General features: G+C 36.4%; 1 protein-coding gene across 2 annotated transcripts in view; it reads left to right on the forward strand.

Moving 5' to 3' along the window:
• The window catches only part of MDGA2 (MAM domain containing glycosylphosphatidylinositol anchor 2), an 829,607-nt gene that overhangs the window by 459,822 nt on the left and 352,658 nt on the right, over nt 1–17,127 (forward strand). For both annotated transcript variants that reach the window (XM_024573956.3, XM_053928205.1), the window contains one exon: nt 577–751. In XM_024573956.3, the coding sequence (XP_024429724.3) occupies nt 577–751 (175 nt within the window). The remainder of the gene's footprint in view (nt 1–576; nt 752–17,127) is intronic.

A 17,127-nucleotide genomic window follows, 5' to 3' on the forward strand; every position in this document is an offset into this window, starting at 1 on the left:
TATTAGATAAAATAAGGGTTCCTTAAGCACGAGCACTGTGATACCACAACAGTAGATGGGATAACTGGAGGCTGCTAAGTCACCAAGGAGTGACTCACATCCTGGGCAAGATGGAGCGGGATGGTGTGAGGTTTCACCATGTACATCAGAACAACAGTGTGCAATTTAAAACGTATGAATTGTTTATGTCTGAAAATTTCCATTTAATATTTCAGGCTGTGGCTGACCGCGGTAACTGAAATGGCAGAGAGTGAAACCACAGCAGATAAAAAGGGACTGGACTGGACTTATTTTTAACTTCCTTTATATTATATTTATTTGGCCTCCACACTGATTAAGCTGTTGATGAGTTCTATACAATTGAATTAAAATCATATACACTATACAAAGATGACCTTGCCTTTAAACATTTACTTTTTAACTGGGTATATAAATTTACATTTTTAGTCAGTAACTTGCCAGGAATGGCGTTGTAGTAGTTCTAAAAACAAACTTTTAAAATGATTTGATTTTTTTTTTTTATTTTTTGGTGAGCTAGCCAAGCTAAAGTGACCATCTTTGTTGATGCTTGCTCAGATCAGGTGGACCAAAACAGCAGGAAGTGCCTCTGACAGATTCCAGGACTCAAGTGTCTTCAATGAGACTTTGAGGATTACAAATATTCAGCGACACCAAGGAGGCCGGTATTACTGTAAAGCAGAGAATGGCTTGGGGTCCCCAGCGATAAAGTCAATCAGAGTGGATGTGTACTGTAAGTAAATTTCCCAGAATACTATGATTAAGTCTACTATGAATTTCTTTTGTTCTACAACTTGAAATCTACTTTTTGTTGTTGCATCATTGTAAAAACCTGTGGTTATTCTGAAAAATAGAATTTGGCCTGGCTGGTGTGGCTCAGTGGGTTGGAGCTTCATCTAATAGCTGAAGAGTTGCAGGTTTGATTCCTGATCAAGGCATATACCTAGGTTTCAAGTTCAATCCCTGGTCCAGGCACGCAGGGTCCCCAAGTCCATGTGTACATGGGAGGCAACTGATCGATGTTTCTCTCTCTCCCTTCCTCTCTCCCTTTTTCTCTAAAAGTAATGAAAAAACGTCCTTGGGTGAGGATCAAAAAGAATAAAAAGAGTTTTTCAGTTGAGAATTAAAAGTGTGTAAGGTAAGATAGCTCATTTAATATATTTTCTGGAAAAAACCTCCATTAAAATTTTTCATAATATTTATGATAAAACAATTCATATTCTTTTAAGAACATTTAAGAACCAGATGAATAAAACAGTATATATTACTGAAAGTTTCACCAGTTACTTAGTGTTGAATGTATATGCTCCTTATCTTTACATGTAAGTATATGAGTGCATATTTACTTATACTTGTTTAAAGGATCATACTCTACATACTATTACTTGTTTTGTTAATTTCACCCATGTGTCATTTTAGCTATTCTTATTTTATTATAAATTCTTATCATTTATGTGGAGGGGTTTGTTAGTGAAAGACCAAAATGGCTGTGTAGAGTCTATTTTTGATATATCTCTGTTGAAAATAATCAGTACTTGAAAAATGGTGTGTCACGCGGAAAGTGTTTGTTGATTTATTTTTGTTCTTAGTCTTATTTTTCCACTTTTTGCTATTAGCAAATGTACTTAAAATCCTCTTGGTCTCTTTACTTTCTTCCTCACTGAAACAAATTAAAGGCCTACCTACAATTATTTTGATTTTTGAACAGATTTATTCTTCATTCCATTGCCTCTTTAAAAGGCCTTTTATTTATTAACTCTTTTAGTATTAAATTCAGGCATAAGTAACGAGAAAAGAAGTCCTGATTTTCTGCCTAAATTTCATTCTTTCCCCTTTTCTTTTAGTGCAGGACAAGTGTTGCGTAGTTAGGAAAGTGATTGGAACTACCCAAGATCTCTTTATCGGATCTTACCCTGAATTTCATTATTCAGGTGACTGAGAAGCAGGTGACAGGGATGCATTTGTGATTCACTTTTTACACTGGAGGATGAGAGAGAAGAAATCCCCTTTCTACCCTCTCAGACTTTCCTCGATGTTCCTTGGGCACCTGCATCTCACGCCGCTCCCTTCCTGCCCTTTCCCGCACACAGGCCACAGGCTGACCTTACACATGCCCTTCTCAGCTCAGTACAGCATCTTGCTCCCCTTCTCCTGATCGGATATTCTTGGCTACGTATACTTTTTTCAGAATAAATTGAGCATTTTTGTTCACATATAATTGTAAACTAAATTTAAATTAAAATGAATTAAATATTTCTATAATATAACTTTTCAGAGTATGCCCCTATATATTTTTTGTTTATTATAATTTTGGTAATGAATCTTTAAAATATACAACTTTAATACCTTAAATTCAATTCTAAAATTTAAAAAGATCTGAAAATTAAACAGGTGCATTTGTTTTGCTTTGTTGGGTTTGATTGGTGAGTTTTTTTAAAGCAAAACCTGATGTGAACTAGTTTGGGGGCAACATCTGATCTGAACTAACTATAGCAGAAAAAAACAGAAGAGACTCTATACTCTTTTTTATTTAATCTTTATTGTATTTTTCCATTACCTTTAGTCCCCTTATACCCCTTCCCACAACAATCATCGCACTGTTGTCCATGTCCATGAGTCCTTTTTCCCTTTTGCTCCTTATTTACCCTACTTGTATGCATAATCAGATGTTTTACTCGAGAAAAAGAAATATGTTTGATTACACGGTATCCTTAGAGATCCTGCTGGGTGCATCACATAAAACATGATATACATATTATATTTCTTAAATCTGAAGTATTCTGAAAAACACTCCCCAAAGGTTATGAATGAGAGATTGTGACTTGCTTTGCCACAAGAGGTTTAATAATAATAATTTTAAATATATATGTTTGGTTAAACATCCAATACAAAGAAGGAACTGACTTTTTTGAGGACTCTTAAAAACTTTCTTCTCTCCCTCTCTCACCAGTTTTCGGTACTCTTCTGCGTGCCCTCTCTTTCCTATCTGCTCATCTCTCTTGCTGCCCAGACTCACACTGAGTAGTGCCTCAGGGACTCATTTCCTGTAGGCACTTTGGTGGAAATCATAGCAATGCTCCTTCCACTTCTGTGGTCCCTGGCAGGGTGTTAAGGCTCATGTCATTTTCCTAAAAGCACTAGCTCTGGTCCCTTCTTTGACTTCCTTTTGAGGTTGCCCACTAGGCGAGACTTGCCAAACATTTTGTTCTATGTATTTCAAAGCGAAATGTCACTGTGATGCAAACCGTGATGAAGTACTGTTTTCAGCACTTTTCTTTTTGGGGGCCAGGATTTATGAGAGAGCTGTCTAAAATGATATTATGTAAAAAATTAATGTAATAAATTGTGGACTCTACGGGTACACATTTTCCAAAGAATGCAAGAGGTCTTTCTTATGGGATCTACATATGTGGTTTCAAGAGGTATGTGTGTTCTTGATGGTTTGGATACATGAATTCCTTCAGATCATAATTTTGCAAACATTTTTTGATTGATAAGACCACTTCACATGGAGACAATTAGGCTTATTTAATGAACCCACGTGTTCCAAATATAACCTTAACTGAAGACTGCAGTTTTTAGGTTTAGGTATGTTTTCTCTACATCAATCTGTATAACTTTAAACCTGACCTAACACTGTTAATAAGAAGGTAACTAAATTTTTAATGCCCTGTTTACATTGGAAAACATTGGTGTCTGAAATGAGATCACTGTTTTAAAATCTATCTGGGCTTAGATTTGGATTTGATGTTGAACTGCTTGATTGGGTAGGTATTCATTTTTATAAACCATAAACAGGTGAACTACTTTATTTCAGGTCCTTTGTTTCAAGTATTTTAGGAAATGCTAAGACAATGACATTTATTTTCTGTTTGGAGTCCTGGTTTTAGAATTACCACCGGTACTGTATAGATTGCTGTTTCATTTTCTAAACTGGTTCCACAAACAGAGCTCCTGTCAATCTCAAGAGCACTAGAAACACAGAGGGGCATAGAGTAGAAATGCAAAAACACCTGCAGGTAAGGGTTATATTTACAATGGTAAGTTGAGGCAGACTATGGCATGGATATACCAAAAATTTTAATAAACAATATTAGAATTTAGCCTTTAATGTTTTTGTGATAAGTTGTCTCTAAAATTACCCCATAAAATATCAATTTTATGTCCATCGGTAGTCCTGGAGAGTTTTTTATAATAGTGAAAATATATATCTCATTAAATCCTGTACATTCTGATCATATGTTTCTAGACTTGAGAGCTAATACCTACCTAAAATAAAATATAGTTATAACTCCTCACTATTTTGATGAGAAAATGTGGTTTCAGCAGAGGAACCTGCTACAATGTTGATTGATATAAAATGAGGGGGTTTTTTATTTGACATATTTTGAAATGTTTTTGACACTATATCAACATTTTAATTAATTTGAGAAGATGAATTAATCTGAATTAGCAATTCTCCCCACTTAATTTTCTAAAATGTCTCATGTAGAAATATTGACGCACTTTGAATTTACAAAGCAACTACAAAATGTATTTTTTGTTTACTATTTCAATCAAGAATATGGGTTTCCCTATATATTGTAATTATGTTCCTCAACTTAATATAAACTATCATTTTGTTTTTTAAAAATTATAAAAAGCATCTTAAGAGTTCTATGAAGTGTAATTTCTTAATAAAAGTAGATTTATAAAAGGGCACATTTCATAATCACATGATTTAAATTTTTTTGAATATCTGACCTAGTCACTTATACAAAAATTTTTCATTGAAAGCCAATCAATTACAAAATTTTTATAATTCTAGACTCTGAGAGTCCAGTTTTCGAAGTAAACTAACAGCTATGTATTTAAGAGAAATATATAGAATTAGTTCTACTTAAACCTGTTTTTTTAAATGTATTCATTCTTTATATCTTCCTAAAACCACACTAAAATAATAGTAAAAGGATAAAACAACAACAACAACAAAACACATCTCAACAAGGATAGAGAGAATAAGAAAGGAGATGGCAGAAAAAAAATTTTGAAGAAGAATCAAAATTTCTGGCATCCCTGAAGGAAAACAAGATTGGCACTTTTGGAGATGTTCCAGAGTCGTTTTATACTCTCCAAGTTTTTTTTTTCTTTATTCAGTTCTGGTTGCATTTTTATTTCTTCCTTGTGTTCCAAATCATTGATTTGAACCCTGGCTTCCTTTGTTTCACTGCTGGCACCCTGTGGATGGTTCTTTATTTCACTTAGTGCAGCCTTCATTTTTTCCCTTGTGTGTTCGCTGTACTCAATGAATTTTTTGAGCATCTTTATCACCAGTGTTTTGAGCTCTGCATCTGATAGGTCGTCTATCTCCATTTCACTAAGTTCTTTTTCTAGAGTTTTGATCTGTTCTTTTATTTGGGCCATATTTCATTGTCTCCTCAATTTGTTAGCCACCCTGTGTTTGTTTCTGTGTATTAGGTAGAGCTGCTTTGACTCCCTGCCTTGGCACACCTGTCACATTGTAAGGGGCAGAGCTGTAGGGATTCACCAGGGTGAAGCAACTCACTTTGCCACTTTGTGGCGCTGTATGCTGGGGAGGGGTTGGAGAGGGAAGAATGCCACTTGCTCATTTCTTGCCCCATTTCCAGTCACTTTCCCCATTTCCCATATGTGACTGGCACCTTTCTAGCTGCTACCCTGGTGCTGAATTCCAGAATGTTGGGTTTGCATATTTCTAGGACTGTGTGGGTCCTTTAAATGGACTCTCTGGAGAGATAGGCAGTTTCTTCCACTGCCCCAATCCCCACTGGTTTTTACAGCCAGAAGTTTTGAGGCATTATTTCCCGGTGACGGAACCCTGGGCTACCCAGTCTGGTGTGGGGCTGGGATTGTTGGCTCCCCAGTAGTCCCTTCAGTTTTTATCTACCACACATGAGTGTGAGACGGCCCTTTCCACTGGCAGCCACCACCACTGCCTTGCCACACCCACACTGTGTCCTCCCCACCCCCGCTCCCCGGCTCTTCCCCTCCTACCCATCTAGATGAATATTTTTTCTTTAAATCCTTGGTTGTTGGACTTCCACACAGTCCATTCTTCTGGCAGTTCTAGTTGTTTCTGGTGTTGAAGTCATGATCCTTCCTATGGTTGTGCGAGGTGATGAAACATTTCTCCCTACACCTCTCTCTTGGCCGGAAGTTCACATCTTCCCAATAAGCAACTTTAAAAGTAATTATTAGACATGAGAATATCAGAAGATAACCAGACATTTGAGGCAATCTTCTGAGGGGAAAAAAAGGAGGAGGGGGGCAGAGAGAGAGAGAGAGAGAGAAACCAAGGCAAGTAAATGGGAAAAGAATTTAGGAAACAAGGAAAACATGGAGGCTACAATATAAAACAGCATAAACAATATTTATTGATATTTTAAATGTGTTCTTAGAAAAAAATGAGAAAAAGTTACATTTATGTGACAAGAAGAGGAAAGTAAAAACCAAGGAATTTTTAGAGAATATCAAAGAACTGTTCTAATATTAAAAATGATAACATAAAAATGAATAGAAGGAAGATGAATTTGAAAACAAATCTTACAGAGAGTAAAACAAAATTTAACAATCAAAGAATTGGAATAAGAGAGAGAAGATGTGAATAAATCTTTCAACAGAGAAAATAGAGATGAAGAAATTATGGTTTAAAAAAATTAAGATTTCCCATCATAGTTGAGCATGTATTTTTAATTAGAAATTCTAGGCCCAATGAGTGCCTGGCATGATGAGTAACCACGATTCACCTCAAAACACACCAATGTGCCATTTAAAACAGTAAGAGCAAAAGGAAGATCTTAAAAGTCTCCAAAGAGTTTTGATTTTTTAAAAGTGGTTTCATTTAAATAGTTAAAATAAAAATGGTACCGTTCGTCTCAATAGAAATCAGGGAGCTAGAAGACAATTCAGTAAATTATAGGTTATTTTTGTACCTATAAGATTTATATTTTCTACAACATTCCCTTTATCAAGACACTACTTTTATATGTGTTCCACCAAACCTACGATTAAATCAAGAAAGTGGAAGCAGAATCATTTTTCTTAAAAAGGAGAGTATGTTATAGGAAGATATAGAATGGAAGCCCAGGACTATAAGGAAGCAACACACCGTGATGATAGTTGAGCACTGGGCCTCAAAAGCAACCAAGACAGGCTGACACCAGAAGAAAAAGTCTTTGTGCAGGATGTCTTCAGAAGGAAGATGCACCTGGTGGGTTATATGACATTTTAGAGAGGAATTTTACATTCCTCCTAGAAAGCTTCAGAATATAGTTAGACAGTTACATATAAAATGGAGGGGAAATGTTGGCTTTATTAACAGAAGACAAAGGAAAATTTGTATGAAATGAAATGTAGTCTAAATATACCACAGGGTTTAACTGTGAAGGATACTTACATAGTCCGTAATGACAACAGTACTTAAGTTATCAAAAGAAGATCAAAACTATGAACAATAAAATGGCAATAAGTACATATCTATCAACAATTGATTCTAAAAAATAAACTAAGCAGCCAAGAAGAACAGAGACAGAATCATGGATACTGAGAATGTTTTTGGTGGTTACCAGATGGGAGCAGGGTGTAGGGAGGAATGAGTGAAGAGGTGAGGGGATTAAGAAGTACAAATACATAGTTACAGAATAGCCATGGGGTTATTAAGTACAGTAGCGGAAATGAAGTAGCCGCAGAATCTATATGCATGACCCATGGACATGAACAATGATGTGGGGATTGCCTGAGGGAATGGGGGATGCTGGGTGGAGCAGGGCAAAGGGGAAAATATTGGGACAACTCTAATAGCATAATCAGTAAAATATAGTTTAAAAAAGTATGACATAAATATAAAGAGAGTGGGAGAGGGTTAATATGATGGAGCTAAAGCCTTCTCTACAACAAGAAGAAATCAGTAGGACAATGTGAAAATTAAAAATAAATGTCTAAATAGCAATTAAACATTTAGGAATATGAAGGCAAAACCAAGAATGCTTAAAATATGCATTAGAAAACTTGCCTGTGGATATTGGAAGTAGTTAAGGTTGTGCTTTTTATAATTACTTGGCTTTCTAAATTATGTATGTGTATTCTAATATGATTTTTAAAAATTAATAAAATATAAATTTGAAGATTTTGCCTCAGAAGTCTTTGTTATTAATATTAAGCTCCTAGAAGTCAAAACTAATTTCATTGCACGTTTTATCCGAAGAGCATTCAATTGAAAAACTTAAGTCTAGATTTATGTTCATATCATCCTGGAATTCTTCATAAGAATTGATATTCCTTGATATTTGACATCAGATAAAGTTAACTGAAGAGATATGATAAGAAGCAGCAATAAGACAGGGAGAGTTGCTGCCACATTCTAAACCACCCTTTCCTCCAAACCTGAGAGAGTAAAACTCACTCAGTTTAAGCTCCACTACCGTTTGTTTACCTGTTCTTTAGGATGAAACATTTAAAAAGTAAGTTTTGACTCTTTTGTATTCATTCAGAAAACGGTCGAGTGGCTATTAAAATATGGTTTTATTAAATTTTGAAGCTAACTGGAATTTGTTACAGAACTCATACATTTATTGAGTTTAAACTCCTTAAAGACACAGTGGCTACATAATTTACTTAACTGGGATCCAGATATTAAGCAAGGGAATAAATAGCATGAATGGTGCCACACAGCATGCACGCTTGACACGTCAAATGGCACTGACAACCCAGGAAGGGAGAGGCTACTGTGGCCTCTTATAATGAAAGTGGTAGGGTTTTCTTTGTAGTTTGAAGGATGAGATTGGAGATACAATTCTTTGTGGCATTTCTACAAGCCTTTTGGCAGTTTTTGCCCTGAACTCTCTTTTTCAAGAATGTTTGTGTAACAAGCAGCCATGGTTATTAGAAATGGTATCTGTCTCCAGGGAAGAAGGCAGATGTGTTTTCAGGCCAGGATAATAAAGATAATGTCTCCTTAAGGGGCAAAGATTGGGCAGGTTTGCTAGCAGAACACTTTTAAGATCGAGGCTCAGGATTCCTCAGCCAAGTCAGAAACCGTGTGTACAGTATTTACGTGGGCTGCCCTGACGTTGCCCCTTAGAAACTGAGGGTGAAGGAGAACTGTTGGAAGCATGAGGCTCATCTGCAGGAGACATGAGTAATAAAGTCCTTTGTCTCTGACCCAGGAGTCGCATGCATGCATGAAACTGTAGCAAGCAAACATGTCAGCCAGCAGTTAGGGAAATGTGATACCCCATAGAGTTCTCGACACAGTCGTGTGTAAATACGTGGGGGGTGGGAGGAGGGGATGGCCAAACGCTTTCCCTAGCGAGTGAGCGATGTGATTAAACACACAGAAGAGGTCAGTGATCTGTATCGGAGGAACAGTGACTAAGACAGTGGGTTTCAAGGAGGAATGAAAGTTTAATTTGAAAGATGGGCAGTGAGAATGTGTTGAAATGTACTGCCAGTGTTTTTAGGCCATGAATGATTATTTGCCACTGAACATAAGATATAAAATAAAGCAATTACTGAAATGTTACGACTTCAGAATTATTTGTGAGAGTCAGCAATACTAATGCTAATACTGCTTCATTTACATTCTCTACGAAGCAATGACAACTCACAAAGCCGTCTTTGGAGGAAGACAGTATGTTGTATGTTTTAAAAAAGTAGGCTCACAGAATTTTGAAGTTCTCATACTCATATATTTGTTACCTTGAGATTCTTGAGGACATGTAAAAATCTTTCTAAGAAAGTGTTCTAATTCGTTGGCTTATTCTCAGCTGTAGGCGTATTGCTCACAGGGTAATAGAGGTCATACAACTTTAAAGGTTAGGATTTGATTAAAACTTATATTTAATTCAAAAAGAAATTAGATCCAGAGACATTAACCTAATAAGTTTTCATGTGTGCAGACACTATTCACAAATGAGACAAATCTTTTCCAATATCCATTAAACATTGTGTAAGCCTTCTTATTTATAAAACACATTCCCCACTTTCATTTCAATCAGGTAGATTGCTGCATTTCCTTTTCAGAATAAGCAGTGATTTTTTCCCCTTTGGTCCTTGTCTGTTAGATTTATTTATTACACTTTCACTGAGAAATTAGTGGGAGATTAGGATGACATGTTATCAGTTTATTCCCCAAATGCAATTTGCCTGGGTTAGAAAGAATTATAAACTGCACAATTAAAATTTATTGCTGAACTGTTAGAGTTTATTTTTATTGGACCTATCAAGATGACTTCTGGGTGAAGAGGTTTAGGGAAAGGACTGGAATAATTGATGGGGATTTGGGTAGCAGGACAAGCCCTGGAAGAAAACTAGTGCCTTAAGTCCATCTCGTTAAAGCATAACTTTTTTCACCTGCCATCCATCCTCCCAAAATAGTAGCCTTGGATTTGGGAGGTTTTCATAATATTTGCTGTGTAATTGCACTGACCCCTGGACGTGGACAGCAGTGTGGTGACTGCTGGGGGAGGGGTTACCAGGGGACTAAATGGTAATGGGAAAAATACAGTAATGATTGAATTTTAAAAAGGGTGGCTGTCGTGGTAATTACCCTATTAACAACTTTCAAGACAAGTTGTATCATTTGTATATGCTTCAGATGAACAATGCTTGTTTATCAAAATCATGTACTCATGGGGCACAAGACAAATCCAATTTCCAATTCATGTTAGAATCCCTAATAAAAAATACTTTATAAAAAATTCTTAAGTGAGAACTAGACTGAGCATATAGAAACTCCAACTGAACCCAAGAATGAAAGGGTCCATATTCTGCTGAGAAGGCCCAAATTACTGTTATCTTTGGTGTGACCAGGTAGAGAGAGATAAATATTACATCCCTTCAAATCCACCTAATTTCCTCTGCTGAAAGTCATACATAAAGTATACTTAACTTCTGCTAATATTTTTCTGATAGTGAGCCCTTTGCTATTTGAAAGTCCTTGTTCATTTTTTGTGGACTGGTTTGTAGATTTCTTTTTTTTAATTGTGAAGGCATAGCTGTCCTGTAACTTCTTTCCTTCCTGTGATCATTTTGAGTATTTGAAAAGAGTTATTGGGATATCCTAGGCCTTTTTGCACAAATCCATTTGTGCGTTTAATTTATGTCTTCTTCATGTGAGGTATTATTTAAATAGTTTGTCTTATAGTGGAATCTCTTAACATGTTTAATTGTAATAATATTTTTAAAAAATTTTAGTAAAGCTGATTCCCAGCTCTACTTTGGAGATGAGTTGTTCTGTACAGGCTAAATTCACAGTATTGCCCTGGCTGGTGTGGCTCAGTGGATTGAGCATCAGCCTGTGAACCAAAGGGTCACTGGTTTGATTTCCAGTCTAGATCACATGCCTGTTTTGCCGGCCAGGATCCCAGTAGGTGGTATGTGAGAGGCAACCACACATTGATGTTTCTCTCACTCCCTTTCTCCCTCCCTTTCCCTCTCTAAAAATAAATAGATAAAATCTTAAAAAAAAAAAAAGAAACAGACTCATACAGAGAGTCTGAGATACAGAGAACGTTTTAAAAAAATAAATTGAAAGTATTATCCTTATAATCAAGAAACTTCAATTCTTGTTAAAATTATTTTCTTTGGCTTCTAAAATTGTTTAAAGCAATAATATTTTACTTTGTTGACTTATATTTAGTTTGTGGTAAAAGTTTATTTTTAAGTAGATATTTAAAATTGATACCCTATTAACTTTTTGTGTGCAACTGATCATATTAAAAACCTAAAAACAGAATCTTTATTTGTTGTTATTGTTAAATCCTCACCCCAGGATATGTTTATTGATTTCCACAGAGAGGATGAGGGAGTAAGGGGGGAGACAGAGAGAGAGAGAGAGAGAGAGAGAGAGAGAGAGAGAGAGAGAGAACATTGGTGTGAGAAACATCAATCGGTTGCCTCCCTTACGTGTCCCAGCTGGGGATGCCCTGCAAGCTAGGTGTGTGCCCTGAATGGAGATTGACCCTCAACCTTTTGGTGTACAGGATGCTCCTGCAACCAACGGAGCCTCCCAGCCAGGGCTAAAGGCAGAATCTTCTATATTATTCCTGTTTAATTTCATTTTATTTTTAGCTGTGCACAAATATTTTAAGATTTTAAAACATATTTTTGTATAATTGTATTCCCTATTTCAAATTCAGTTTTTGATATGTTTCCTATTTAGAAATATTACTGCTTCCTATATGTCATCTAATTTTTTTGTATTTTATGCACAAAATGGACAAAGTAGGAAAATTGTTAGTTTCACAGATTTCAATTTTATCATTCCTGCCCCCAGTGTAGGAGGCACTCCTGATCTTAGATTTCTCCCCTTTGAACTCTACCTTAAGGGCTTCTGAGGCTGGACCATTTTCCAATTGTCCTTTCTGTCATTCTTTCATGAAACAACACAGGTAGCACTGTGTCTCATGGAAGAATGTTATGCCAATATGTTAACTTAATTCTGTGACTTGTTCTTAGAGTTCTTATACTTTCTCTCTTAAATTCTAACCATCAGAAAATTTGATCTCCATAATATATAAAGAACTCACACAACTCCAATCAGGAAGACAAACAATCCAATTAAAAAATGGGCAAAGGACTTGAACAGACACTTCTTCCAGGAGGACATACAGAGGGGCCAGAAACATATGAAAGGATGCTCAGCATCACTAGCCATCAGAGAGATGCAAATTAAAACCACAATGAGATACCACTTTGCACCGGTCATAATGGCCATCATAAACAAATCAACAAACAACAAGTGCTGGAGTGGTTGTGGAGGAAAGGGAACCCTAGTACATTGTTGGTGGGAATGCAGACTGGTGCAGCCACTGTGGAAAACACTATGGAATTTCCTCAGAAAACTAAAAATGGAACTGCCCTTTGATCCAGCAATTCCACTGCTGGGATTATACCATAAGAACCCTGAAACACCAATCCAAAAGAACCTATGCACCCCAATGCTCATAGCAGCACAATTTACAATAGCCAAGTACTGGAAGCAACCTAAGTGCCCTTCAGCAAATGAGTGGATTAAAAACTATGGTACATTTACACAATGGAATTCTACACAGCAGAGAGAAAGAAGGAGCTTATACCCTTTGCAACAGCATGGATGGAACTGGAGAGCATTATGCTAAGTGAAATAAGCCACTTGGTGAAAGACAAATACCATGTGATGTCACCTGTAAATGGAACCTAATCAACAAAACAAATAAGCAAGCAAAATAGAACCAGAGATGTTGAAATAAAGAACAAACTGACAATGACTAGAGGGAAGGTGGAAGGGGGATAACAGGGGAAAAGAGGGGAAGGGTGAAGTCAAGGAACAAGTATAAAAGACCCATGGAAAAGGACAACGGGGGTGGGGTCATTTGATTTGGGGGGGCTGGGCAGGGCAGGGGAGAGTAATGGAAGAAATTGGGGAGAACTGTAATTTAACAACAATAAAAAATTGAAATAAGTAAATAATCCAATATTTATTTGTCTAAAGTTGTTACAACTGAAGTATGAAGAAGTATTTGTGTCTTTAAGGAGGCCAGTTTAGTAGACCAAATTACTCCAATTTTACATGATTTACAATGTTTTAGACAGCTCAGATCTGAATTTTAAATCTAAATATCAGGGTAGCTTTTTTAAAAAATCCTCATTTGAAGATACATGTATTGATTTTAGAAAGAGAAGAAGCGAGGGGAGAAAAATAGATAGATAGGTAGATAGATAGATAGATAAACATTGATTGGTTGATTGGTTACCCCCCACTTCTACCCTGGCTGAGGATTGAACCTGCAACCTTGTGGTGTATGGAACAGATACTTCAACCAACTGCGTCACCTGGCCAGGGCAGTGTAGTTTTGTTTTCTTGTGTTTTTTTTTAGTTGTTGTTTTTTGTTTTCTTAATGAGAAAAAAGCATTCATATGTGAAGGATGGTTCCTATAGAAGTCCTGAAATATTGTTCTCTTTTTTATTCTAACCTCAAGACAAGATAATCACAAAAATCATAGTTTAAAAAGTTTATTCATATATAAACATTGAGAATGTAAAAGATGTCACTCATTCATGACACACCAAAACTATAAAATTTCCTTGATCGACTATCACAGTAGGTGTTGTCGGTGCCCTTCTGGCTTGCTTTCGCTATATTTCCGTTCTCACTGGACTGCCTCCCAAGTGAGTGTATATGAAATTCTTTTCCTGGAGGTGTACTTCATTTTTAAGAGTCTACTCTGCCCGTATTCTCAGCAGGCAGATGTTCTGGGAAGTTAATGCCCACCCCAATAACATTCCAAAAATAATAAGTGGAAGTTGGTATGTAAATACCCCCCTCCCATCCCCTTTTAATAGGATGAGTCATAGAGACTGTTTCACTGTCTCCAATAGTCCCTCAGGACAATTAAATTCAAATTCCTCACCGTGGCCACTAGCTTAATAATATACCTTTTATAATTCTTTCCTTCACTTTCCCACTACTCCATGGATGTTTCTGGGAATACTTTTCAAATACATTGATTGCATTTGAACCTTGTATCACGGTTTGCTTCTGGGAAAACTCAAGTAGACACATGTCAATGAAGGGAAGTATGTTTAATTTGGTAGGATGATGCATTATTCTAGAATATTAGCAGGTACTTTTTAACTTGAAGAGCAAGCCACACATCTGACCCACTTGTTATTTTTATAATATTTATCAAAAAGCATTTTGTACACAGTATTAAAATATTGATTAATACACATTTTGACTTAAACTCATTTGCAGTATTACTTTTATATAATCACAAAAGAAACTTTTTAAAGTTTCACGTTTCTGTCCAACATCAATTTTAAGGTACAGCTTTTTATTTCGTCTCGGAGAAGAGGAAGTCTTGAGTTAGGTTTTTATTCTCTTCTACCAGCATGTCACACTTTCTTTTACACTTGTCGAATTTAGTGGAACAGAGTTTGTGTAGCAGGACCTGTGCTGTAGCAAAGACAATGCTTAGCTCCCCAAGACACTGCGAATTTCCTGCCTATCCCCTGCTTCTTATGTAGCGGACATAAGGGAAGAATTGCTTTTAAATCAATTTAGCCCTATCTTTATCAAACTGATTATTAGCTATTCACTATTATTCACACACACCCTCTTAAGAGGTCATTCTGGAGCACTTATTAAAATCCGTCCCTCCTCCTACAGGCACACAGTCAGAATAGCTACCTGCAGCTTTCCCTCAGTTGCTCTGCACCTGTTCCTGCTGCCTTTAGGTCCTTGTGTTTATTTAACCTGATACTGAAAATCCCAGATGTTCTGTGAGCTTTCCTGACTGGAGGTCCTGGAAGGCCACTTCCAATTAGAGTCTGTCAGTTTCCAATGTTAATTTAGAACCTGCTATATATGAAACATTCTACTAGAAGCTAAGGTGAGAAATAAAGCAATAATGCAAGGCCTTTGCCCTGAAGAAGTTTATAGTGAGTTGGAGATCGAAAAATAGACATAGAAAAATAACTGGGTTAAAAATTAGAATGGTGAGTAGAGTTAGTATGCATGTTAAAAGTACTAAAAGAAAAATTATATAAAACACTGGTCTCCAACCTTTTTGGCACCAGAGACCGGTTTCTTGGAAGACAATTTTTCCATGGACTGGGGTGGGGGAGATGGTTTTGGGATGATTCAAGCACATCACATTCAAGCTCACCTCCTGCACAGCCCCGACCCTAACAGGCCATGAACCAGTACCAGTCTGTGGACCAGGGGTTGGGGGCCCCTGATATAAAAGATGACATTAATTAAAATTTTTTCCCACTAAAATATTAAAGAATTCAAGAAAATAGATGTAATTATTATATCAATGTATATTTAATTTCTAGATCCTTAGTTGAGTAAAAACTATCAATTCTTTAGCAAACTTATTAACTGAAAAGTAGCAATGTTTTTCACAAAGGTTGATGACTATTTTAATGCACAACTATGTTATTTTTGTGCTTATTGTTACCAGCAAATGAAGAAAGTTTGCATCTACATTCAGTAAAGCTTCACCCTCATATCTAAAAATTATTTGTAAAGTTTATATCATTTTAAATCCATTTGATTTAAATGGTGAATAAAGTGGTAAATCCACTGATTAAACCAAGTAAAAGGTGCTTAAAAAACAGACCATTGGGATTCCTCAGCCAAATGATTTTCAACTGGTGTGAGGCAAGAATGTTCAAAGCATGCAATACCTGACTGTTTAGTCAGGGGCACTGGCCTCTCTTCCCTTAGACTGTCAAATAAAACAACACGGCAACAGTCAACACAATAGCCATCCAGTATAAATGAATCAAAATTATACCTATTCTTTTTTGTTGTTGTCAGATTGGCAAAAAAATGTATTTTTTGATGTGCCACAGAATTTTCGTAGTTTATGTCTGCCAGGAGATGGAAAAGGTTGAAAATGGCCGCCTTAGCCAACAGTTCAAGGGCAGGCAGACGGTCCTGCTGAGTCAGCCAGAGAGCAGAGACAGGCCTTCAAGTGCTCCTCGTTCCAGCCTTGCACGGACCCTCTGAATCTAGCTTCTTCCCGATGGCACGGTCTGCTCCTGTCGACTCTGGATTGCAAACATTTCATTGTTTAAAAGAGGAAGAGCAGGTGAATCAATATAATTTGCATAAATGAAGTGAACTAATAAAATGGCTTGAATTTGTAAAATATGTAGAAGCCTGTTGCATTAGATTTATTCCACACATTTTTAAATCAGCAAATTCTGAGTCTCATGGAGAGGATAAAGTAAGAGTTTGAGTAGTAAATAATGGCTCCTTAAATAGTTAGCACTTGAGGGTATTATGTCAGTGGCACTTTGAATTTATTCAGAATGTATTTTACCACCTAATTTAAATGTGTTACAGCCCCAAGAAAACCTGGCAAACTTTGCTTCTGCTGTTCTGGCCATACCAGGAGGAACGTGAAGTAATCTGAAGTATCCATTCTTGACTAGCTTTATAGGATAAGGTAGGAAGATTATCACAGAGAGTATAAAAATGCCAGGAGGTTTATACAAGATAAGAACCTTTTTAAAAGTAAAGTGATTTCTACCTCCAACCTTAAGGCAAGATTTAATTTTATTTTTTCTTTTGCAAGGAGAGAGGAGGTAGGATATCA

The sequence above is a fragment of the Desmodus rotundus genome, chromosome 7, assembly GCF_022682495.2.
Source record: "Desmodus rotundus isolate HL8 chromosome 7, HLdesRot8A.1, whole genome shotgun sequence".
NCBI classification, from domain to species: Eukaryota; Metazoa; Chordata; class Mammalia; order Chiroptera; family Phyllostomidae; genus Desmodus; species Desmodus rotundus.